Here is a 26,190-nt window from a genome sequence, read left to right on the forward strand (position 1 = left end):
GTCTCTCTCAGGTTCATCCACGCAGAGGCACTGGCCAAACAAACCCATGCCGGGGAGGGGAAAGGGGAAGGGGACACTCCAGCATGGGTTCTCCCCACCATCGACACACATTGCCACCACATTCCGAGCTCTCGCCCACCAGGATGTCAGCTAATGCACTAGCAACCAGTCTCCATATCGACGCTGACGACGGGGACGAGGGGGGAAACTCTCAGAAGGAGGGAGACACCAGCCTAGGCATCAGACATACTCAAACCTGCGTAATCCTCCCAGACTCCGCGAATTCAGAGGCACCGCCTCCATTGCACAGATGGGGATACTGAGGCTTGCGGAAACGAACTCATTTGTCTAGAGTCACGAGGCAAGTGAAACTGGAGCCTACGGCTGAGTCTTGCTTTTCTCAATATTCTGCCGGCTCCGCACTTTGAGACCAGGGACAATCTCTTGTTTTCCAGGTGGCTCCACAGGGGTCAAGAAAGATCATCATCCACAGTCACTGACCTGGGGACCACCGTGTCCAAGGCTCTGTGGAATGCAGCCGGACGCAGAGGTGGCCCTCCTCCCTGTAACTGGGGCCAGGACAGGAGTGCGAGTAATGGCATTGACGATGGGGGGGGAGGGGTCCTCTGCCCCCCTCCCCCGCCCTCTCTGCCCTCCTGGATGCTCAGTCTCAGCCAGGGCTGATCAGGGTGACGCCAAGCCCTTCCGGGCAGCTCAGGCTCTGTCCTTGCTGCCAGTGGTCTGTGCCTGCTGCCCCAACATCACCTACATACACGCACTATATATACATACGTGTCCTCACATCCACACATCACACCCAGCCACACACACACACACCTGTAGCACTTCACAAAAAGGCCCGGAAGGAATTACACCTCCATCACAGGGAGAACACCTACTAGCCAGAAGTTGGCTTCTAAATACTATTCCATACTAAAAGGAACCGAGTCCCTTGGAGAAATAGCTCATTCCAGATGCCAGACAGATCTGGCATTCAATTGTTCTGGGAGGTAAGAAACAGGGCAAAGAACAATGTGGCCTCACCAAAGGACCCAGGCGCCAGCAGAGAGAGGGTCCAACAAGCCAAATTTGGGACAATTTGGGCATGATTGTGAATAACGACCGAAAACGAGTAACTTAAAAGGCAGCAAAGGGGGCGGGGGGTGTATGCGGTATTTCTTTATGGAAGAAAGCCCCTAAAAATGGTTAAGGAATCAGAAAATTACCATTTGCAAACCCCAAAGTCAAAACGGATCCAGGCCACGGTCACCAAGGATGCTGAAGCACTGAGGAACAGTATCACCCTTACCGTCCCCCCACCCCCAGATTACTGGCTAATCAGAAAGGGAAAATGCGCCCTTGCAAAGGGGCCATCGCACTAACCGGGAGCTCAAACTCCGCATCGCTGGAGGGGTGCTAACCTGAGAAGCCCCAGGAGGCAGAAAGCTTTGCCAAAACTGCTAACCCTGAATCTAAGCAGAAGAAAAGAAGTAGATAATGCATCAGGGTCACTCTGCAACTGACCTGGGCTCTTCCCACAAACAGCCACCGTGGGGCAAGACAGAAAGAACAAATGTGTGGGGAAAATACAGTCTAGATTAAAAGGAGCTAAAGCCACAGATGAGATAAAATGGTTAAGTCCACAGGATGGGATACTACGTGGCCCCGGGAAAGGAACACAGTGTCACTCCATTTGCAACATTCGCAGACCTTGAAACATTGTTGTAAGTGAAAGAAGCCAGACACAGGGAGGCCCTGCGTGGTGCCCTTTCACTTCTATGAAATGTCCAGAAGAAAGAGGCTCACCTACGGAGACAGGCAGAAAGCAGATTAGTGGGTGCCCAAGACTTTTGGGGATTCTTTCCAGGGTGATCAAAGGGCTCTAAAATGGATTGCTCCTGATGGTCGTGCAACACTGTATGTTGTAAATGGATGAATTACATCTCCGGAGAGAGAGGAACAGAGTAAAAAGATACAGCAACCAATGTATCCACCTGTAAAAGTGGGATGGACTTTAGCCTTGGGATGTGCCAGTGTCCATAATAAAAGTTTATTTTTTTTTTTTTAAAGTTTATTTACTTTGAGAGAGAGAGCAGGGGAGGGGCAGAGAGAGACAGACAGAGAATCCCAAGCAGGCTCAGCGGCCGCGAGCCGCGAGATCATGACCTGAGCCGAAATCAAGGGACGGATGCTTAACCGACTGAGCCACCCAGGCACTCCAATAAAAGTGTGTTTGTTTTTAAATGTCCTTTGCCTAGGATTCTGGAAAGTTTCTCTCCTTTTTTAAGAGTCCCTCCCCAGCCTGGTTTCCTCCTCTCTGGCCCGGGCCACTCTGCTGTTACCATGCGGTGAGGACCCACAAGGGTGGTCACCCACAAAGGGAGAGCTGGGTGGACTGCATTGCACGTTCACAACTGCCATGCAAACCCAGACTTTGCACGTCTTCTGACCCCGTCTCCCAGCCCTACCTCCTCGGCAGGCGGGATCCAGAATGAAGCCTCTCGATACTTCCCTGTACTGTCAGAATAAAACCCAAGCCCCTCACAGTAGGCCTGTGCAGACTCGGCCGGCCCCACCTTCCGCCCTCCTGACACCTGCTGAGCCTGTAAACCACAGCCCCACTTGGCCGCTGTGGATTCTCTGAAACCACTGCCCTCCTTCCCCTTCCGGCTATCCACGTGTGCTGTTCCCTCCGCCTGGAAGGCTGTTCCCACCACCACCCTGTGCCAGGCTAAACCCTCACTCATCTGTCCAGTCTTAGCTTACGCACCTTTTCCTACAAAGCCCATCACTGACGTTTCTGCCATCACTGACCGTCACCGGCCAGGTCCCAGGGACACACACTTCCCTCCAGCCCGTACCACTGCTGACACAAAACACTTGTTTATCTCGTGCCTTCTCCAGCAAGGCAGGGGCTGGGCTATGTGCCTGCGAGTCAATGCCTGGCCAAGGAGGAGACACTCAATGCAACATGTGTGGCTGGGCTCAAGGGAAGCCCCATCGGGTAGAGGAGTCTACCTCAAACTCCCTTCTCCGGTGGGACCCTTCAGTTTCCAAGCCTTTGGTCCCAGCCCCTGTCTCCTCTCCTGGGTCTTCCTGGGGGATGCTCATGGGAAGCCAGAACAACTTTGGCCACCAAAGGGCCTGGGCTCCAGGGGCAGATCCCTTGTGTGACCCCCACCCCACCTGCACAGGTATCCGAGAGGGAGCCCATCACAGGCGGGCAGGCAGGGGACAGACCAGGATGTGCTTCCAACAAAGGCCAGTAAGACTATCAGCCTCTGACACCCCAGCCTCGCAATCAGGTGGACCCCATTTATCCGATACCCCGGCAACGCACCCCAAGGCTGCAGGCTGGAAAACTTACACTAGGTGGCGCCAGGCCACCACCACCTGTGCCGGGCCATCTGGTCTCCCAGGACTTGGGGAGGACCAGGAAGGCACCCAGCCTGCATCAGTCCTGTCCACGACGGGGGCACGGTGGGGGACACATTCCTGGTGGCCCGGGAAGATCAGGTATGCACTCCCCACCCCCAACATTTTAATCTCCCTGATTAGCCTGCTTAAGGAGGAGCAGAGAACAGAAAAAAAAAAACAAAAAACAAAAAAAAAACACCATAGAGGGCTTTGAGCAAACCCTGGGCAAGCTGCTTGGCCCAGCCCCCTACCCTGTATCTCCACCGGCCATGTGTTCGTTTGCTCATTCATTCACTCTCCAGGTATTACAAAGTCCTAATTGCTGTTCATTATAATTCACAGGGATAGCGTGAGTAATACTTTGCATGTCAAAGAGCGCCCTGTTTACTTTGGGGATAGCTTGCTGGCTCTGTAAACAATAAAACTCATCCTCTTTCTGTGATTGGCCCCAAGCACCTTTGTGGGAAACCAGCGCCTTCTAGAATCCTTCCACTGCCTAAAAAAAAAAAAAAAACCCAACATGCTACATTCCAGTCGTGGGAAGCGGTGAACCACTGCGTATTTGCTCTCTCCACGCGCTGTGTTATTTATTTTTGTTACTTGAAGACATTTTTTTTTAACATTTTTGAGGGTGGGAGGGCGGAGGGGCAGAGAGAGCGGGAGAGAGAGAATCCTAAGCCCTCTGTGCGGTCAGTGCAGAGCCCTACACGGGACTCGATCTCACGAACCATGAGATCATGACCCGAGCCAAAATGGAGTCAGACGATTAACCCACTGAGCCACCCAGGCGCCCCCTATTTTTGTTACTTTGATGACACATCAACGCTCAATGTTACCATCCAAAAAGAATACACACTCAATTTCCACCTGCCCCTCAGCAGTCACGGCCTGTCCAGGCCGGGGTCTCCAGAGCTGGCCTGCTCTGCGTCCCCAGGGACCAGAACCTTGTTTCTACCACTGCTCACTGTGTCTGCCTTCCATTAAAGTAAAACGTCCTCATTCCAGGCAATGCGAAAAATACTGCAAACTGCAGAGAAAACAAAAAGTACCTTAGGCCAAGGTTTCTCAACCTCAACACCGTGTGTGTTTTCTAACTGGACAATTCTTTTTTTTTCTTTTAACTTATTTATTTCGAGAGACAGCATGTATGTGCAAGCAGGGGAGGGGCAGAGAGAGAGGGAGAGAGTGAATCCCAAGCAGGCTCCAGGCTCCGAGCTGTCGGCACGGAGCTCGGACTTGTGAGTGCGAGATCATGACCGGAGCTGAAGTTGGACGCTTAACCGACAGACACCCAGGGGCCCCTTTAAAAAAAAATTTTTTTTTTAGTATTTATTTTTGAGAGGTGTGTGTGCTTGTTCTCTCTGCATTTCCCTGAATCATTATATATTCTTCAGAAAACAGCTTTCTCGTGTCTGCATGATATAGCAGGCTGGATGGATATTCAGTGCCAAAATCCATTTTACCCATCCCGTGTTGCTAGACAGGTTGGACCCAACACGGGTAGTACCGTAAATGATGCTTCGCACATAAATCAGAATCCGTGGATGTGTTCCGAGCACAGATACTGGAGGGGGAAATTCCTGGGTCAAAAGTCAGCTTCTGAGATGGTTATATCCATATACGTTAAAAAACAAAAAGGTTTAGTAGTAACGTCACTGTCTTTGGGGGTGGGGGGTACTATGTTCTATCAGAGAAAAAAGCAAGAATGACGGGGGGGGGGGATGTTTCCAATATTCTTCTTGATGTACCCAAGCCAACACCAGCTTTTTCTGTTCTGTTACAGCAGAGAAGGACCTAGGCTGACGTCTTCAGAAATCACCATGCAGCCGGGTGGTAAAAGTCAGGTTCGTCCCACATAGATCGGCAGGGGCAGTTTGGGGGCTCAGCAGAAAACACACAGTGCCAGGGCTGGGAGGGACGTGTGCCATGAGCAGGGGAGCAAAGCGGTTACCATTCACATGCTGTGTCCTATCGTCTGTGCCCGGGTCCTCGCGGCTAAAGTCGCGGTCCCCTGACCTACATCATCAGCATCATCCGGGGACTGGTTGGAAACACAGAACCTCAGGGTCCCTCCTAGTCTTTCTGAATCAGAATCTACATTTTTAAAAATGTTTATTCATTTTTGAGAGAGAGAGAGAGAGAGAGAGCGCGCGAGCCGGGGAGAGGCAGAGAGAGAGGGAGACACAGAATCTGAAGCGGCTCCGGGCTCCGAGACATCAGCACAGAGCCCGACGCAGGGCTCGAACCCACGAACCGCGAGATCATGACCTGAGCCGAAGTCGACTGAGCCACCCAGGCACCCCAGAACCTACATTTTTAACAAGAGGCCTGGGTGATGAGGAAGTCCGTCAAAAGGGGAGAAGCCTTGGCCCAGACGGACGTCCGATTTCTTTCCCAGAGCGTTAGCTGAATTAACCTGGGCCCGACCGAACAAGGTTTCCAAAAATGAACACTCCTGTCTGTGTGACTGCCAAGTGTCACAGCTTGGCTGAGCTCAGCAACAGATCACAAGGCCTTGCTCTGAAGGGCACGGGGCACCCGCTGTTGGGGATAAGCGGCCACGGTCATCCCGCACAGCAGCCAACACAGGTATCACCACTGCCATTTTCACCCTGGGGCCTGGCAGAGGAGCTCCTGGAAAGGACTGCTGCACTCTGGGGCCTTCACTCAGAACAGCTTCTGGACAGAACTTACGGACAGACTAGAACAAGCCGATCCTTCGTTCCTCGGACACAGCTTAACGCAAACTAGGAGCACCCCGGGGCTCGGCGTCAGAGTCCGGTCTGATCGCTTGGTAACCGTGTGAACCTGCCTGAGTCACCTGAGCGGTCTAAGACTCCGTGGCCTCACCTGTGACACGGGAAAGGTACAGATGTGTGTCTGCATCAATGCCAACGGATGTGACGATGGAGAAGCCAGGATGGGAATCTTAAGCCTTTCCCCCATGTCCTCTCATCCTACTGTGGTCTCTGTGCTAGATTATCAAGTATGAGAACAAATTTCACGTGGGGGTGGGGGGGGGGGTGCACAGAAAGCAAATCGCCCGCTTCCATCCATACTCACAAAGCGACGGAAACCTAGACTCTACGTAACAGGAATCCAGACGGCAGGATGGAACCCTGTGCCCTACGATCCACCAAAATCACCCCCCGCCCCCAGCCGCCGGCAAGTCCTAGAGAAAACCCGCAAGGCAGTCACCCGCTTTCCTCCAATCATGGCACGTGGGAACGACCCAGATACACCAACCGCTTTCTACACCAACCAGACCTGCACTGCCGTCCCCCGGACCCCCAGGACGCACCGTCTTGACGACAGCCCCCTGGCCCTGCATGACTGACCACCCCCCCCACTACCTCCCGTCACAGGACCCCTTACCTGGGAATCACCGGTGGATTTTCGGACACTCATGTGGGCAGTCTCGGGAGGGTGCGCTGGGGTCCCTGCCGCGTGGTATCCATTCACTGCGGGAGAGAAACACGGCTCAGAAGCTGCGCTGGCCACAGGCGGGCAACACCGGCTGCCTGTAACCACAGCCCCTTCTCCTGCCTGGCTCTGAGACGTCTCGCACGGCCGGGACCATCTCTCGGGATCTTTCCGGTATTCACGGAGCCAGAAAAGGCTGGCACACATCTCTCTAACCCCCAGCACCCAATGGCGGAACTCCTGGGGGAACCACGTTTCTTCCTGAACCAGCGGGGGACGTGCTGAAATGGGAGGTGGGGTCACGAGAGTCTAACAGCCATCACCGAAAGTGCCACATCAGTTGTGGCCACTGGTGCCCGTCAAGGGTCCAGCCTCCTTCCACAGAGTCAGGTGGCCCGTCCACTACCTGCCTGCGGTTCGTGGTTACGTGGAGCTTACTGAGCTCGGTGAGCTGGATCTGGAAAATGGGGACAATTCTCCCCAATCTCCAAATCTACCCTGTTGGCATGAAAATCACACAAGACACGGGCCGCCTGGGTGGCTCAGTCACTTTGGCGTCCGACTTCGGCTCAGGTCATGATCTCGCAGTTCGTGGGTTCGAGCCCCACGTGGGGCTCTGGGCTGACAGCTCGGAGCCTGGAGCCTGCTTCCGATTCTGTGTTTCCCTCGCTCTCTGCCCCTCCCCGGCTCGTGCTCTGTCTCTGTCTCTCTCTCTCTCTCAAAAATGAATAAACATTTTCAAAATAGTTTTTAAAAAAGAAAATCAAATGACACAGTATTTGCCAAAAGGAGCTGTGAGTTATGGAGTAACTTATGAAAAGGAGAGAGGGGTATAGATGGAGAGAAAGCAGGTCACTCCTGTTCCTGAATCCAGTCACCCTGAACCCCAAGCGTGTGTGATCTCTGGAGACCAGAGAAGCATGCCTCCCTTATGCCCTGGGCTTGGAACAACATATCCACCATGCGGGTCGAACCAAAGACCTACAAAGTGGGGTCCAACACGTGGTTCTTATGGAGAGAGCCCTGGAATGTGGCCAGAAGCGAGAGACTGGCTGAAAGCCACTGACACCTACTGATTTGCTGGAAGCAAGCAATGGGGTGATGGAGGCTGCCCCCAAGCAGGACCTTTTTCACGTGGGGGATGCCTCCCATTCCCTACCACCTGCAGTAAGAAACAAACAAACAAACAAACCCATAAGCCCCTGCGACCAGAAACACAGACCACTCGGCAGACCCCCGTGGACAGCTAGGCTTCTCTCTGATCTGCAGGGTGGTCTGATCCCCTGGAAGAATGCTGGGCACAGACACAGGAAGGCTACCGAAAACTGGGCACGGAGGTGGCCCCCAGGGAGGTGGCTTGGGGAAGCAAGAAACAAATTAACCCGCTGGGCCAGCCACAGTCCTGGTCTGCACACATGCCCCTTAGCAGGTGGTTACATGCTGATGCTATCCATGAGTCCCCAGCTTAAGGGGGTGGGCTTCCAAGAGCATCGGAGGGTGCTGGGGGGGCGTCGAGGAGAATCCACTCGAGTTGGCATAAGCATGCCAAGAAGGGCCCTACCCTGATAAATATAACCCACGATGAAGGCATAACATTTGAGAACTATTACTTATCAAACAGCACAGGACTGAAATGGATAAAACTCACGTGGTGCGGAATCTAAAGACAACAGGGGAAAACCGGACCGCTTTCCGTATGCGACTGAGCAGTGGACAAAAGTGAGGCTATTCCAGCAATTTAATCAACTAGATATCAAACATCACGCGCTACAAAGAAAGGCACCATCTTTTGCCAACAAGCCACAGAAACTTAAAAAAAAAAAATGATTTGGGCATATTTAAGCCACAAATAAAGTGTCAGTAAATCGCAAAAGGCATAAAGAACGTTGGCCACATTCTTTGACCACAAAGCAGTAAAAGAAGATAATAGCCAAAGAACAAATATCAAATTCCCTATCCCTCCAACTCCCAAACACTCAGAAATTTAAGTAAATGCCTTCAGGGGCGCCTGGGTGGCTCAGTCAGTTAAGCATCTGACTTCAGCTCAGGTCATGATCTCATGGTTTGTGGCTTCGAGCCCCGCATCGGGCTCTGTGCCGACAGCTCGGAGACTGGAGCCTGCCTCAGAGTCTCTCTCTCTCTTTTCTCTGCCTTTTTCCTGCTCGTGCTTTTTCTCAAAAATAAAATAAACATTAAAAAAATAAAAAAATAATAATTTAGAAAAAATTTTAAAAGCCAGTAAAATTAACCAAAGGAAAACATGAGGAGGGGGTGTAAATACAGCAACAGAAATGAATTGGTTAGGAAGCAGGATGACATTCACAACTCAGGCAAGTCTCTTTGTGTGCCCCTGGGGGAGGAATCACAGCAATAAAAAAGCAGGTCAGCCCATCTAATTTGAGACAGAGAGAGAGCACGAATGCTCAGAAGGTGGAATTAGAAAGAACACATAAGCAGATCTCGTAAGAGATTTTTTTATAAATACAAGAGCATATGATTTGTAATTATGTGCTAATAAATACACGACCTTCCATAAGACCCAAATGATTAAAAATGGCTTCAAAGGACCCTAGAAACACCAAAATGAGTAAAACTTTTGAAAAATGACCTTCCTCCAAAAGGCACTGGACCCAGACGGTTTTACGGGCAAATGCATTCAAACGCTCAACAAAGAAAATCCTAGAAAAAACCACACCTGGCTTTAGGAACATGGGGCAAATTTCCCAGTTTATTGCACAAAGCCAGCATTACCCTGACCCTAAAACAACAGAAGAACTGAGCCACAGTTCAGTTTGACTACAAACACGAAATATGTATACTCTTACCTGAGCAGGTCTTAGCCTGGAAGCAGTCACCACCTCTGACGATGTTGGGTCCCTACAGGGGGCCTCCTGGAGGGCAGGGTCCGCCCTTCTGACCCCCACTGACCCCCTCACAGCACCTAAACGTGCACCCTCAGTATACGCCTGTCTGCCTTCTGCTTCCAGCATCCCCCAGGCACCCCGTCTGTCACATTAACGCCAGCCAGGAACTGCCTAACGCAGGGGCATTCTGTCCCTAATCCGTTCTCTTGTTCTCACTTCGGTTCTGAGCTGTCAGCTGCTGGCTAATTACTCCCCATGTCAAAACAATTACCGGGAAAGAAAAAATAATTTTGCATCCAACCATTTCTCTCCATCCGGCAGCTCTGCCCTGACCTGGTGTTGCTGTGTTTCAGGCCCCCAGTCCCAGGCACACTCAGAAAAAGTGCTTGGTGGAGACCTGAACGGTTACGGCTTACCCACGAGCATTCCTGATTATTCCCAGTCCTCTGGGCTCTCAGCTGACCAAGAGTTAGAGGCCAGAAGTGGGTGCTTTTGAGGCCTCCAGCCTCCGGGCAGCAGGGGGCAGGTGGAATAAAATAAAATTGGTCAATGATCACTCATAGCCGTAAGGGACACAATTCGTTCTGGGGATACAAGAAAAAAGGAAAATGCCCATTTCAGCTGTTTCTAAGAGAAGAAAAAGGGAACAGAAGCTCTTATGTAGTAACTTTCATAATTTCCAGCACAGATATAAACACACGCACATGTATGTTTCATCCCTCGTTGTGGGCGGTTAAAAACAAAGAGAGGGGGGCTTGAGGGATGCATCAGAAGAAGGGACGGGTGTTTGGGTAGAAAGGGAAAGAGGGAGGCCTTCAGGGGCGTCGGAGAGGAAGTGGATAAAAACGGACAGGAGGGGCACAACATGAGTTCCCGAGAGACGCCAAGCAACAGAAAAGAGTCCGCAACATCCGTCGCCCAGAATCCATGGGGTCAGTGGCCCTGCTTCCCTCCAGCTCCAACCCCCAGCAGAGAAAGTTCCCTCCTCCATGCCTCACTGTTCCCTTAGAGCACCCCAACGAGTAGACTTAACCCTTCCAAATGAGAAACTCAGCCCTGGACAGCCCCCCTTCTAATCTCCCTCCCTTTCTTTCTAACTCCCTTGAGTTCTCTCCTCAAGCTTAAGGAACCCAGGAGCCCCGGGGTCTTGTTCATGACACCCGCACGCCCACCCCCCCTCACACAGTCAACATGGCGGAACACAGGGTTCCCCCAGGCATGCAACTCCGCGGCATTTGTTCTACATGTGAGGCGGTGAAGGGAAAGGGAAGTGTCTTATGGTCCAAAGAGTTTGGGACAAGTGGCCCCCATTATTCACTGTTTTATTACCCGAGGCCTGTTTAAATACAGGTACACCTCATGGGGGCGCCTGGGTGGCGCAGTCGGTTAAGCGTCCGACTTCAGCCAGGTCACGATCTCGCGGTCCGTGAGTTCGAGCCCCGCGTCGGGCTCTGGGCTGATGGCTCAGAGCCTGGAGCCTGTTTCCGATTCTGTGTCTCCCTCTCTCTCTGCCCCTCCCCCGTTCATGCTCTGTCTCTCTCTGTCCCAAAATAAATAAACGTTGAAAAAAAAAAAAATTAAAAAAAAAAAATAATAAATACAGGTACACCTCAGAGATATTGCGGGTTGGGTTCCAGACCACCACAATAAGCAAACGTCACCATAAAGTGGGTCAAACGCATGCTTTGGTTTCTCAGATGTACGTGAAAGTTATGTTAAGAGTAGCATAAGGGCAGTATGTAAAAAAAAAAAAAAAATGCATATACTTCATTTAAAAATACTTTATTGGGGCACCTGGGTGGCTCAGTTGGTTAAGCGTCAGACTTCGGCCCCAGGTCATGGTCTCGTGGTTTGTGAGTTCGAGCCCCACATCGGGCTTTGTGCTGACAGCTCAGAGCCTGGAGCCTGCTTCGGATTCTGTGTCTCTCCGTCTCTCGGCCCCTCCCATACTCATGCTCTGTCCCTCTTGCTCTCAATAATAAATGAAAAAACGTTAAAAAATAAAAAAAATAAAAATACTTTATTGCAGAGCACCTGGGTGGCTCACTCAGTTAAATGACTTCAGCTCAGGTCGTGATCTCACGGCTTGTGAGCTCGAGCCCCACGTCAGGCTCTATGCCGACAGCTCGGAGCCTGGAGCCTGCTTCGGATTCTGTGTCTCCCTCTCTCTCTGCCCCTCCCCCACTCACACTCTGTCTCTCTCTCAAAAATAAATAGCATTTAAAAAATTAAAAAATCACTTTATTGCCAAGAACCATCAGGCATCATCTGAGCTTTCAGCGAACCCTCATCTCTGTGCTGGTCTCGAGGGTCAGCGTTGATGGCTGCGGACTCTGCAGGGTGGCGGCTGGAGGGGCGGTGGCAATTTCTTGAAATAAGACAACAGTAAAGTTTCCTGCATCAGTGGACTCTTTTCACGAACAATCTCCCTATAACAGGTGATGCTGTTTGAGAGCATCTGACCCACAGAAGAGCTTCTTTCAGAATCAGAGTCCGTCCTCTCCGACCCTGCTGCTGCTTTATCAACTAAAGTTCATGGAATATTCTCAATCCTTTGTTGTCATGTCAACAATCTTCACAGCATCTTCGCCAGGACTGGATTCCATCTAAGAAATCACTTTCTTTGCTCATCCGTAAGAACCAACTCCTTAGCCAATGAAGTTTTATCATGAGATTGTAGCCATTCGGTCACATCTTCGGGCCCCACTTCTGATTCTAGCTCTCTTGCTGTTTCCGCCACATCTGTAGGAACTTCCTCCACTCAAGTCTTGAACCCCTCAAAGTCCTCCATGAGGGTTGGAATCAACTTCCTCCAAACTCCTGTTCGTGTTGGTATTTCGGCCTCTTCCCGTGAATTGCGAATGTTCTTAACAGCACCTAGAATGGTGGACCCTTTCCAGAAGGTTTTCAGTTTACTTTGCCCAGATGCATCAGAGGAATCACTATCTATGGCAGCTAGAGCCTTCCAAAATGTATCTCTTAAATAGTAAGACTTGAAAGTCAAAATGGCTCACTGACCCAATGGCTGCAAAGTAGATGTTGCATCAGCGGGCCTGAAAACAACGTGTATCTCACCGTCCATTTCCATCACAGCTCTTGGGTGAGCAGGTGTATCATCAACGAACAGTCACATTTTGAAAAGAATCCCTTCTTCTCAGCAGTGGGTCTCAACAGTGGGCTTAAAATATTCAGTAAGCCAGGATGTAAACAGACGTGTAGTCAGGCAGTCTCTGTCGTTCCACTGATAGAGCCCGGACGGAGTAGAGGAGCACCATTCTGAAGGGCCCTGGGATTTCTGGAATGGCCAACGAGCACCGGCTTCACCTTGAAGTCACCAGCTGCATTAGCCCCTAAGGAGAGAGTGAGCCGGTCCTTTGAAGCTTTGAAGCCAGGCGTTGACTTCTCTTCACCAGCTCTGAAAGTTCTAGATGGCATCTTCTCCCAACAGAACACTGCGTGGTCTACCTTGAAGTCTATTGCTTAGGGGAGCCACCTTCATGAACTCTCTTGGCTCGACCTTCTGGGGAACCTGCTGTAGCTTCTGCATCAGCACCTGTTGCCTGACCTTGCACTTTGACGTTGTGGAGACGGCTTCTTCCCTCAAACCTCCTGAACCAACCCCTGCTAGCTTCAGGCTTTTCTTCTGCAGCTTCCTCACCTCTCTCAGCCTTCGTGGCATTGAAGAGAGTTAGAGCCTTGCTCTGGATTGGGCTTTGGCCTCAGGGAATGGTGGGGCTGGTGTGACCTTCCATCCGGACCACCCAAACTTTCTCCCCATCGGCAATAAGGCTGTTTCTCTCATCCTTCCTGTGTCCACTGGAGAAGCACTTTCCATTTCCTTCCAGAACTTCTCCTTGGCGTTCACAACCTGGCCAACTTTAGCCCAAGTTTTGGCCCATTTCAGCTTTCAACATGTTCTCCTTACAGAGCTCAATCATGTCTAACTTTGGATTTACAACGAGAGACATTCAACTCTTCCTTCCCCTTGAACACGTAACAGGCCGTTGTAGGGTGTTCAACTGGCCTAATTTCAATATTGCTGTGTCTCGGGGAAGAGGGAGGCCTGAGGAGCAGGAGAGACAGGGGAGTGGCCAGTTGGAACAGTCAGAACACACACAACATTTATCAGTGAAGTTCACTGTCCTATACGCACACGGCTTGTGATGCCCCAAACGCAATGACAACAATAACATCAAAGATCGCCGATCACAAAGCAAATCACTGTAACATCTATCATTGTAGTGAAAGAGTTGGAAATATTGAGAGAATTACCAAAACGTGACTCTGAGACACGAAGTGAGTAAATGCTGTTGGAACAAAATGGCGCTGACGGGCTTTCTCAACACAGGGCTTGCACAAACCTTCCATTTGGAGAAACCTCCCCCATCTGTGAAGCCGCCACGTGTGCTCCTGGACGCTGACGTGTTCCGTGAACCTCACACAAGGCAACGGTGCGTGGTATTCCTACACTTACATGGGCGCCGAAGAACCCATTCTGGGCCAAAAAGCAAGAGTACCATGGAACCCACTTTGGGAAGAGCTGTGGCTGTAGGAAGGCAGGTTTTGAGGGCAGGCCAACCCAGGCAGACTCGGGGGCCAGTTTTGTGCTCAGCACCTCCGAAGGCACCACGGGCACACCCCTGCCTCTCACCCTCACCACACCCCTGCCTCCCACCCTCACCACACCCTGTAAGGTGGAGGGAGGCTGCATCTACACGGCTCTGTCCGGGGGAGCAGTTTCACATGACGGCCTTCTGGTCTGGAAACATCTGTCTGCCCAGCTGGGCCTCACTGTCTTCACCGACTGTCTAGAATGAAAACTGTATTCCCCCAAAACAGAACTCACAACACATCCGTCCCCAGGGTTGTAAATGGCTGAAAGCCTGTGGCTATTCTCCAGGGCGCCAAAGGTTCAACTGGCTTGCCTGAGCTGACAAAATCACAGAGTTAGGAACCACACGCGAGCCCTCCTGCCAACCGGAAGTGTGAACCGCCTTCCTTGAAGGCGATGGTGAGGTCTAGCTGAGGGCCGCCACGGAGGCCTCTCTAGGCCTGGTAACTTGCTAATTCTGCAGTGAATGGAGGGTCCTGCTTTGCAGTGACGCTGGGGAGGACAGCTGCTAGGGATTCCTGATCTGGAGAGGGTGTGGGTGAGGGGGAGCCCCCTTCCTAGGGGCCCCTGCTCAGGGGAAGCACAGCTGTCTGTGGGCATAGTGCTCCTGCCTGGCTCCACCAGCTCAAAGGCAGGCTCTCCCTGATCGGCAAGGGAACCAGCTCATTGCCCTTTGATCTGGCTCCCCGGGGGCTGACGGAGGGAGGCTCTTCACCCAAGGATGATCCCTTAATGGGCTCAATCCCCCAGGCTGGACAGAGCCCGAATCTGAACCTGGGTTTCCCGACAACTCCCACCCCCTCACCGCCAGCGCAAGTCCGTAAAAGACCGATTACCTCCAACCTTAAAAAAACACACACACAAGGGGCGCCTGGGTGGCTCAGTCGGTTGTGCGTCCGACTTCAGCTCAGGTCATGATCTCACGGTTCGTGAGTTCGAGCCCCATGTGGGGCTCTGTGCTGACAGCTCGGAGTCCACTTCCTCCGAAGTGTCCCCCCCACCTCTCTGCCCCTTCCCTCCCCCCCCAAAATAAATAAAAACAATAAATTTTTTTTTTTTTTACTAAAACATAAATGCCACGTGGTATCCAGGACTGGATCCCAGAACAGAAAAATGACATTAGTGGAAAAACTGGTGACAGCTGAATAAAGTTTAGTTAATAGTAACGTATGACATTAATCTCTTACTTTTGACAAACGCACCCAGTTATGCAGGGATGTTAACAGCAAGGGGAAGTCAGCACAGTGTTTGTAAGAACTCTCCGTACTGGCTTTGTAATATTTCTGTAAACCTAAAATTATTGCCAATTAGGGGCGCCTGGGGGGCTCAGTCAGTTAAGCATCTGACTGTGGCTCAGGTCATGATCTCACGGTTCGTGGGTTCGAGCCCTGCGTCGGGCTCTGTGCTGATGGCTCGGAGCCCGGAGCCTGCTTTGGATTCTGTGTCTCCCTCTCTCTCTAACCCTCCCCTGCTCACGCTCTGTCTCTCTCTACCAACATTAAACATGAAGAAATTTTTTTAATTATTCCAAAACAAAAAATACATCTATTAAATAAAGTAAAAATACGTTAACCATTCAGTTCCTCAGCTACACTGGACACAGTGTATCCGTTAGCCACGTGCCTAGTGTTGCTACAGTACACAGCGTAGATACACACATTTCCATTATCACAGAAACTTCTTGTGGACGACACTGCTCTATGGCATCATTCATTCTGCCCAGGGACTCATCCGTGAAACTCCCAGAACCTCATTTTTCACCCGGTATTTTCCTTCCGTCTCACTGTGACAATCTCTCTCTCCATAAATCACTGCCTCCACACAGGGTATGAAACCAGCCCAAGGATCGTTTTTAATATTTGCAGCAGTTACTGAATAGAGCCTTTGGTGTTTCTGTTTGGGTTTAAACTTTACTACCGACGCGGACCTCGCCCAGAAAGCCTGGCACGAAAGGTCTCCAGGAAACCTACGGAATGAACACATCTCCCAAGTCTGGTGGTCGTAAAGGAGGCAGTGAAGGAAAAGCCCCCAGCTCAGTGCCGACCCTACGTGACACCCCACATTCAAAGAGTGGAATCCCATTTTTGGGGGTGCACTGGGCCTTGCTCCCCCCGCCCCCCCCGGTGGGTAACCCGGCTGGCTGTGCTAATGGCATCTGACGAACCTGCCCGTCCCTGCCAACCGAGAGCAATTCTGATTAAGCTGAATACTGCCTGGCTGCTTCAAGGAGGCGGTGTCTTGGGCAGAGCGTCTGACTCTCGATTCCAGCTCAGGTCATGATTTCACGGTTCTGGAGTTTGAGCCCCGCGTGGGGCTCTGCGGTGACCATGCTTGGGGAATTCTCTCTCTCCCTTGCTCCCTGCCCCCTCTCCCACTCGTGCTCACTCTCTCAAAAAATCAATCAACTTAAAGAAAAAGAGGCAATGTCTCATGAAGACAACTCTGCCGCATTTCACTGTCACCCTCACCTCCAACCACCGCACTCAGAATGAAGTTCTGACCCCTTCCTCTGGCTTGCTGGTGGGGGGAGGCAGGCTCCGCCCCTGCTGACTGCTCTTCCCCTCATCACCTACCACTCCCCCACCCCCTGCATTGCCCACCCTCCAGCCATACTGGCCTGCTCTGTGTGCTCAAGCACGCCAAGGTCACTCCTGCCTCAGGACCTTTGCACCTGCCGTTCCCTGACCCGGAACATATCACCGTGACCCCACACACATACCATGTTCTCCTCACTGGGGCCGTCCCTGACTCTCCAGTCCCACGCTGCCCCGCGGCCCTCACTTTAACCCCTTCCAAGAGACCATGCAAGAACAATCTGACACATTTCACATTTGGGCTTATTTGCCCAAATTCCCCACTGGAATGCGGGTCCTTGGGAGCAGGGACCACAGAGGTGTGGCTTATCTCTGGCGCAGTCCCCAGCACCGAGAACAGCATCCGGCATATTCTTCGAAGGAAAGGTTTGAAAGTCTATCACGGCTGCGTTCTCCAAAGCACGAACACAACAAGAGGACCTTGAGTGGTGGCCAGGAGAGGAGTCAACAACCCCAGGAGCGTGGGGGTGGGGACGGTTAAGCTTTGAAGCAACCTCGTGTCCTCGCCAGGTCCGTTTCTCTCCCACAATGAAATTCAACCTCCTGAAAGCTGACTGTTCTAAAACCGAACGAGAGAATGCCCGGGGAAAAAAAAAAAAAAACCCCTAGTGCTCCCCGTAGAAAGAAATGTCAATGTAGCTGCTCTTGTATTCTTTTGATCAGAGGTTTCCTGCGAAAGCTAGAAAAGGGGTCAAAACCTCACAGATGCTCCTGGAGCCTCCCTGGTAGGATCCTTCCCGTCCCCCAGAGGGACGATGCAGACTTGACCGGCGTTCACGCCCCGGGGAGGGGGAGAGAATCAAGAGTCATAATCCACGGAGGGCTGGACGGGACCCGAGCTACAACCTTCCTCCTCAAGGCCCTCGTGTGTAAATGGGCAGAAGCAGGCCTGGCACGGAGACGCGACGTGCCCGAGGCCCCAGTCTGACAAGCTGTGATTTCTAAATCTAAGATGCCGTGACGACCAGGGAAGGAAACAAAGGGGCCTCTAAGTGAACGAGCAGACGCCCCTTCTGGCTTCCACGGTATTTGCAAAAGGTGGGTCTCAGAGCCCATGAGCCACGGTTCTGCAGATTTCGCCGCGGCTTCTCACGTCGATGGGCCACGGTATGTTGAGCGACCCTCCAACAGTGCACGACCCGTGTTCTGAGTCACCCCAGGACAGAGCCCCTCAACTCTGGTCCTACTGACAGGTGGGGCCTTATAGCTCTTTGGGGGGTGGCTGTGCTGGGCAATGCAGAGGTCTAGCAGCATCCTTAGCCTCTGTGCGCTGAATGGCCACCCTGAAAATTGTCTCCAGATGTTGCCAAATGCCCACCGGTAGGCAAAATCACCCCCAGAGTTCAGAACCACCCTGCTGGGGGCAGAGCAGCTTAAAAAGTCCGTGCAGGTGTTGTAGACAGACAAAAGAACAGAAGCATGGAACCAAACAGGGTCTTCACTCCAGGCCCCCGAGCCTTCGGAATACCGACGCACCTGCTGAGTCGCCAAAGGGCAATAGGGTGGGCAGAATTTCCACCTGCATTCGCCCACAAATGCAGAGAAGTCGACAGACCTCGCATCCTGGGGCCTTGGGAACAAATGTCTCTGGTCCCCGGCAGGTGGGGGCAGAGGAGGGCGAGTCGGTGTCCACATGCTGGGTCTAAACGCTTTGGCAGTTCTCGTCATTGGGTCTGACCCTCTCCTTCCGTCTCCCCCTCCCTTCTCAGCTCCAGAGTCCCAGCACCCAGCTCTGCGCTCGGGGTTGTGCTGATCAGGGGAAGGCAGGAACCTGTCACCTGAGCAGGGCCCTGAGCCAGCTCCTGCCAGCCCCTCTCCTGGGAGACGGTCCCCGAACCACACAGAGGGGACAGAAGGATGCTAGGGACCGTGCAAGGGAGAACAGGCCCCGGTGAGGTGGGCCCACAGACTCAAAAGGCAAGTCCCCCAACCCGCCCCATCAGCATGCACTGCAGGCCGCAGTGGCCGCAGATCAACTGCTCTGCCAGGAAAGACAGCTGGGTTTCCTTTCTAGCGTCTTGGTTGGCCAGGATCAGGGGCCACACCTCACTTTCTGCACGCTGGCATTTCTACTGTTATAAAGAACAAGAACAAAACCACGAGAACAACAACGGAGAAGGCAGCGTGCCCGAAAAGCCTGTCGTCTACAACAGGTCGCAAGGCTGAATGAGAGCCCGGTTCTGGAGACCGGCTCTCATCAGGGAGCCCTCAGCCCAGCCCTAGAAAAGCAGGAGTAAATGCCCCATCGCCCTCCTTCCCGAGAGGGCTCCTTTCCGGGGCTCCCGGGCGGCCCAGTCGGTCAAGTGTCCGACTCTCGAGTTTGGCTCAGGTCATGGTCTCACGGTTCGTGGGTTCGAGCCCCACATCAGGTTCTGTCCTGACAGTGCAGAGCCTGCTTGGGATTCTCTCTGCCACTCCCCTCCTCCCGCTGTCTCTGTCTCTCTCAAAATAAATACATAAACCTAAACAGAAAGGGTTCCTTTCTGTTTGAATCCTTTTTTTTTTTTTTTTTAACGTAGGTAAAAGATGTACGTAAAAACATTTCAAAAGCCCGGAACATCCCATGCCTCGGCTGACTGTCCAGAGCTTCCTGTGTAGTCCATTTTCATTTCCCTAAATAACGTACTTTGATCGTGTTCTGACTTCTTAGTACACCAGCGATCAAGCCCAAAGACCCTCCACTATGAAAGGCAGGCTGTGTTCAGCCCACTCTCTGCACCCAAGACCCTTCCTCTGTTCCAAGGTTTAAGGGTCTTCTTTCTACTTACTACGCCTGTCTGCACACACGCATTCATTCATTCACGCAGCCACTCACTCATTCATTATTTCAGCTCTTCCGTGGGTCACCTGTGATGTGTCAGGGAAGCTGCTCAGACCTCTGATCTGGGGCCACCGTGAAGGCCCTCACTACCCTGCACATAAGCTGCTGTTCCTCCCCCAGCCCCCTCCCCACCCTTCCCCTCCATCCAGCTACACACCATGTTTTTTCAAAGCTGCCAACGTGAAATTCCAGGCTGCCACCACAACCACACCTTCTGGACTTTGGCCTCCGGGTCGATGCTTAAGGTTGGAAAACCATCAAATGAGGTTCACACCCCCTGTGGCTGTGGAGACATTCCTTGCAGCCAGGCCGTGTCTGGGGACTGAGGATCCCACAGAAGAAAAGGGGAGACGAGGTCCCCACCCTCGGGGAGTGTCCTGCCGGGACCGCCAGGGAGAGCCCATCCTCCTAGCCCTCCAGACCGCTCCCTGGGATCGGCCAGTAAGATCCCCCGCCAGGCTCCAGACCCCAGAACCCACAGTCTTGGCCTTTCCGATGAAGGCGGGTGTGTGGCCCCTCCCGGCTGCCCCAAAGTAGTGGGTGGACTGTACCTGTCGGAGGCAGAGAGCTCCTGTGAGGGCCAGGGCTGGCTGGAATCCCAGAAGAACTGCTGGGGCGTTCCCAGGTGGTCTCTGGTCAAAGAAAGAAACACAGTCACTTTGAGATTGTCATAGGGCAGAACCCCAGAGGGTCGCAGAGCAGAGCTAGAAGGCAGAGCTGGAAAAAATCGGGACCTGGCCGGGCCACCGTCCTGCCCAAGCCTGGGAGGCGGGAGCTGGCTTTCTGCTCCCACGTCATCCCCTCCCCACCTGCCACAATGACCGAGCCTCTCTGCTGGGGACCCTCCTCCACGCAGCTGCGAACAGGAGGCAGCCTTCCGGCTGGGATCCTTGGAACCGTCCCTCGCTGGCCCCCTACCCAGCCCCCACTGATCCCCCAAGGCTGCCGACCCATGTACCTCCATTTCGGTCTCGTGCCCTGGAACCCAGACGCTAACTGGGTGTTTCTCCCAAATGCCCACTATCACCTGAAACCCCAAAGCCAGACGAAGGAGCCCTGGCCTGGGGTCTGTACAGAGACACGGGTCCCCTGTCAAGTGAGGCTGACTTCCCAAGTCCTTCCCGGCTCTCCAGGCCTACGTCTTGTCTGAATTCCAACCACCACATTGGCCTGGCCCCTGCCCCCTGCCCCTTCTCCGGATGCCCAGCCAGGAACAGAGCTGACGCTGCAGCCATGTGATGGCCCCCTGAACTCAACATGAGCCACGTTGCCACTGTAAGCAGAGACTTCTCCTAAAGTTACCTAGTGACAAAAAGAATGCCTTCTCACTCTGTACAATATGATGACATAGAAAAAAGCAAAGAAAAGAGTAGACACCCATAATCCCACAGCTCTAAGTCAACATTTTGGTATCTCTGGAGATTTCTTTTCTTTTCTTTTTTTTTTTTTAAGTTTATTTATTTTTGAGACCGAGAGAGACAGAGCATGAACGGGGGAGGGGCAGAGAGAGAGGGAGACACAGAATCTGAAACAGGCTCCAGGCTCTGAGCGGTCAGCACAGAGCCCGACGCGGGGCTCGAACTCACAGACCGCGAGATCGTGACCTGAGCTGAAGTCGGACGCTTAACCGACTGAGCCACCCAGGCGCCCCTGGAGATTTATTTTCAAGGCATATACACATCTTTAAAAAGAAACAAGGGGCACCAGGGTGGCTCAGTTGGTTAAGTGTCCAACTTCACCTCAGGTTATGACCTCATGGTTTGTGAGTTCGAGCCCTGCGTCGGGCTCTGTGCTGACCACTCGGAGCCTGGAGCCTGCTTTGGATTCTGTGTCTCCCTCCCTCTCTGCCCCTCCCCTGCAAGCGCTCTGTCTCTCTCAAAAATAAATAAACATTAAAAAACTATTAAAGAATAAAAAATAAAAATGAAACAAACATCATACTGTACTTTCTTGCCACGTATCGACTTCTGGATCTTTCCCAACGTATTAAAGCAGCTGGGAAGTACAGTGGTTAGCATCTATGAACACTGGTGATTCTGGGGCCAGATGGCCCGGCTTTGAATCCCGGCTCTGCCTCTTCCCACCACCAGTGGAAGCTTGGCCAAGCTAACGGGTCTTCCAAGAGTCTCCTCTGCAAAATGAGATCAAAATGGGATCCACCCGAGGCAATCATTGTATTCGTGCCAAATGCCCACGTTGAGTTATTTTTAGCCAGTGGAATATACGGACATGACATTATTTAATGAAAATTTCTATTACTAAGAACTCAATGGGCTCCAATGCCAAAAGCAAAATTAAGCACAGCTTTCCATTGGCTTCTCTCAATTAGGATTCGAGAGAACTGGGTTTCTGCCTGGGCTCTGCTGCTTATCTGCTGTCCAGCCCTGGCCAAGTCAGTCTGCCTCTCTGGTCCTCGGCTTCTCCACCCAAAATAAAAGGGTTGAGCTAACTGGTCGTTCAGGCCCCCAAACTCCCGACTCCAGCTCCAAATCAGGGGTCTTAAAACTTTAAACCCATTGTTTGGGTTTAAGGAGTTTATGGCTCCAGGAGTCAGTCGGGTGGGAATATGGTCCCTTCATGTCTTAAGGGAGAGAATACAGAGGGGAGGTTGAGGGAGAGGAGGAGCAGGGAAACAGCCAGCAGGAACAAGGAGGGACGGGCAGACCAGGCTCAGTGTGTTCCCCGTGGGAGGAGGGGTGGGCAGGCTCAGCCCAGAACCTGTCTCTGGCTGCAGGTCACGAACAGGGACAATCCTTTGCTGGCTCCTCTCCCACAGGGCACAAAGAATAACGTCCAAACCCTGTAGCCCCCCGCAGAAGGGCACCCCTGTCTGTCTGTCCAGATTGAATTCTCACTTCACCCCAGCCCATTTGCTGGTCTCGCAACATGCCTTTTTGCTATCACGGTTCCCTCCCCCGGATGCCAGAATCTCATGCACTAGTCAAGTCTCAACGAAAATGCCGCTTCCACCAGGCAGCCTTCCCAGACTGCATCTCTGCTCTGGTGTCAAATGCCCAAACTCTCTAGAGCAAATGCTGCCCCAGCTGCAGAGGCTCAGAGTGGAGTCCCTCTTGGGGCACAAGGCTGTATCTGGGATCGGGGGCAGGGAGTGTTGCCCACACAATGGCTGGCCCATGTTGGGGGGTAAAAAGCCCACCAATTCCCTTGCCTCGAGGCAGACAATTCCACCCAGCTCAGAGCTCTCAGGGGCTGGCAGGGGCCCTTTCTGTGACTTTACTACATTACTGCTTCCTTCCCTTCCCCGGGGGGGTCCTCCCAAGAGTATTCCCCTGCCCCCGAGCCTCCTGCACTTAAGTCTGTCTCAGGTTCATCGCAGAACCAGGCCTGAGAATCCCCGACAGCCACATACCCCCGCCCCCCCACATACCTTCCATCTAGCTCCTCTGAGGGAATCAGCACTCTGTCCCACCTCTCAGACAGCACAGACCTTGACCCCTGTCTTACCTCCCTGAGAGCCGGGTCTATGTGCCCGGACAGATGGGCAAACGGAAGGACGGACACCGTGACGGCACAACGTAGGTTCCCATGTGATGTGCCCTTCCAGTCTCTAGGGATAGACAGCCCTGTTCTTTCTACATGTGGGAAAGGTCCCCAGGGAACTGTCCACTCTGCACCGTGGCCTTTACCCCTTTGGTGGCTGATGCCATGGACCTGATTTCAGAGAAGGCCCTGCAGCCACAACGGGGCTCATGAAAGTCAGCTGGGAGCAGGGCGGCAAGGTCACTGGGCCGCCTCTATAAGATCACCAGGCCGCCTCCACGTGGGGCCTATGACGGAGGGCCAGCTCCTCTTAAAGCTGAAGCTGGTCACGCTCAAGATGAAACTCAGATTCTAGCTGGACGAGAGCTGAGCACACATGCACGGAGAAAAGAACACAGTGGCAAATGACTCCTGGCGGCAAATGGAGGAACCCCGGAGGGCGGCAGGGGGAGGCGACTCGTGGCACGGGAATGGTGGCGGGGGGGTGTCGGGCCAGACTCGCAACCTTCCCACTGAGGCCACTGAATCTGCGGGATTCGGGACCCCTCAAGGATTGAAACTTACTGAAAAGTAAATACATGAAAACGTGAGCTGGTGGCCTTGGGGGGAGGGAGGAAAGAGAGGGAAAGAGAGAGGACACGGCAACAGACACGAGGACTTGACTCGCCCCTCCGTCCTCTTACATTCATCCACCCGTGTGCTGGGACCCGAGAGACACCACGAAGCTCGGGGGAGACAGAGCAGCCTGACTTGAAGGCACTTTTAGCAGAGAAGCCTCTGTTTCTTGTCCCTCCTCCCCCCAGCCTGGGGCTCTCCAGGCAAGGGGGCGACAAGCGGCAGAGACCCTCGGGCAACAAGAGAAAATGCACCGAGAGCAAAGAGCAGGGTACAGCTGCCCCTGTGGGTCCCCTTCGCCTCCCCACTGGGAATCCTAAGGACGGAGCAGAGAAGCCAGCGTGGCATCATGTGCTTGGAGGGTCTGCAGGAGGCCCCGAGATCGCAGGCAGGTGCAGGCTTGCAGTCTGAGCCCCACTCGCCAGAAGGCTCGCTGGCTGGGTCACATACAGGCCCCCCAGAGGCTGGAGTCCCTCGTTCCCATGTGAACCACATCTGTCCGGCCAAACGCCATCAGGGCACCATAACTTCTAGAGGATGCTTTCTAAAGGATGCTCGCCTTGGCTGGCTCTGACTTAGCCCAAAACCCAAAGCCACTGCAAGTCTGAGGCGGGTAGGTGGCCAGGCCGGGCCTGGCAGACGTCTGGAGAGAGCCACGGGGACTGTGGCTGAGTGACCTCACCAGCAGCAGGAAACATCACCCCAGATGACCATACCGCCCACAGGGAGGAAGCCATTTCTAGATCTTTTCCAATAAGATTCCTTAGTCTATTTACAGCACACCGAGCTCGTCGACCAAGTCAAAGCAAAACTGAAGCGGGAGTTGGGGGCCCGAGTCACCCTGGATTAAGGCTCTTCTACATTCTCTGGGGACCTATCCCTGGGGCTTTAGGTGGTTCCAGAAACAGCCAGACTCCTCCTGCTACCAGAATCGTCATCACGCAGCCCCCAGAGGCTCTAGGGAACATGGGGAGGTCAGCCTGGAGAAGCGAGACGTGTTCTTGGAGAGACTGTCCATCCAACACAATTCACAAGAAACACGCTTTTCCTAACGGCGGCCCTCACTCAATGCGGACCTCCTCCACGAAAGCCAGGAAAAGCCACACACACAGATCGACTGACTGTGGATCAAACCGGCCCAGGGAAGTCGCTCTCTAAGCCATCAATGCTACGAGCTAGAGGCTTTAATTTCCCTGTCAGTGGATGACAGTTGCTGCCGTGTAGAATAAAACTTTCAGAGAAAAGTCTAGTTCAAAGGAGGACAGAGACGTAAATCTGGGTTTCAAAGCACAGATGGCCCCTCCTTACAAGAATAACCCTAATGCTAATAATAAAACAGGAAGCGAGGCACGACTTATTGACTTTAAACAGTCACTTCTGGACTTCATTGCCCTTGTTAAGACTGCATCCTGCTTGCATTAGAAATACCGGCTTCCGGTGGGAAAGCCACAAGGACCCCCTGGATCGAGGCCACTGGTCCTGGTGATTTGCCTTTTGGGGAAGGTGTGAGCCCTACCCTCCCTGTCCCGCTTGGTCCCACCCTTACACTCCAACCCCTACTCCCTGTCCAGCCCCAGTGGACACCTGTTCCCCATCGGTCCACTTGCTTGGCTATGGTGGTGGCTCTCTGCTGCCCCCAGTGGCTACCAGGTGAAATAACCACAGGTACCAGCTCAGAGGGAATTGGGTCCTTTGGGGTCCCGGCTGGCCTCTGCCATCAGGCCACCCCCACAAAGGCAAGCTGCAGCAAGTCACAGAACCCAGGTCAGCGTCCAGAGGGTCCCGCTCACCTCTCTCCCTCCTCAGGGACTCAGCAGCAGACGCTCTGGTTCCCTCCCACGCACCCGTGTTTCCGTGGTCCTTGGCTTTGTAATCACCCCAGTGACGGGCCTCTGGCCAATGAGGGCATTCCCAACCCCTTCTTAAAATTAAATAAAATCTGACTTCCAACCACACACTCTCTGCAGGAAATGAACTACCAACTCTGCGCATCCACTCGTGCATCTCCTTCCACTGTCCCCAAATACCTACGAAATGGGTGCAACCGTTTCCACTTTCTAAGAAACGAAATCCTTCTTTCTAAAGAAACTGAGGCCTCGGTTGAGAACCAGCAGAGCTAGGCCTCGGTCTGCCAGCAAGGACCACCAAGTGCCCGCTATGCCAACTTCCCTGAGCTCTGTGCAGGGAGCTGCACAAAACAGTCCTGTTTTAGTCTATGCACCACTCTGTTTGAGAATCATTTTTTTTTTAACATTTATTCATTTTTGAGAGACGAGAGAGGCAGAGTGGGAGCAGGGAAGGGGCAGAGAGAGAGGGAGACACAGAATCCGCAGCAGGCTCCAG

At 52.9% G+C, this 26,190-nt stretch overlaps 1 protein-coding gene across 8 annotated transcripts in view; it reads right to left on the reverse strand.

Moving 5' to 3' along the window:
* The window catches only part of GAS7 (growth arrest specific 7), a 217,687-nt gene that overhangs the window by 41,444 nt on the left and 150,053 nt on the right, over nt 1-26,190 (reverse strand). For 7 of the 8 annotated variants that reach the window (XM_045487364.1, XM_045487370.1, XM_045487371.1 and 4 more), the window contains exons 3-4: nt 20,283-20,363; nt 6,793-6,878 (exon numbers count right to left, since the gene is read on the reverse strand). In XM_045487364.1, the coding sequence (XP_045343320.1) occupies nt 6,793-6,878; nt 20,283-20,363 (167 nt within the window). The remainder of the gene's footprint in view (nt 1-6,792; nt 6,879-20,282; nt 20,364-26,190) is intronic. The other variant, XM_045487368.1, reaches the window with a different exon arrangement.

The sequence above is a fragment of the Leopardus geoffroyi genome, chromosome E1 (assembly GCF_018350155.1).
Source record: "Leopardus geoffroyi isolate Oge1 chromosome E1, O.geoffroyi_Oge1_pat1.0, whole genome shotgun sequence".
In the NCBI taxonomy this organism is placed as follows: Eukaryota; Metazoa; Chordata; class Mammalia; order Carnivora; family Felidae; genus Leopardus; species Leopardus geoffroyi.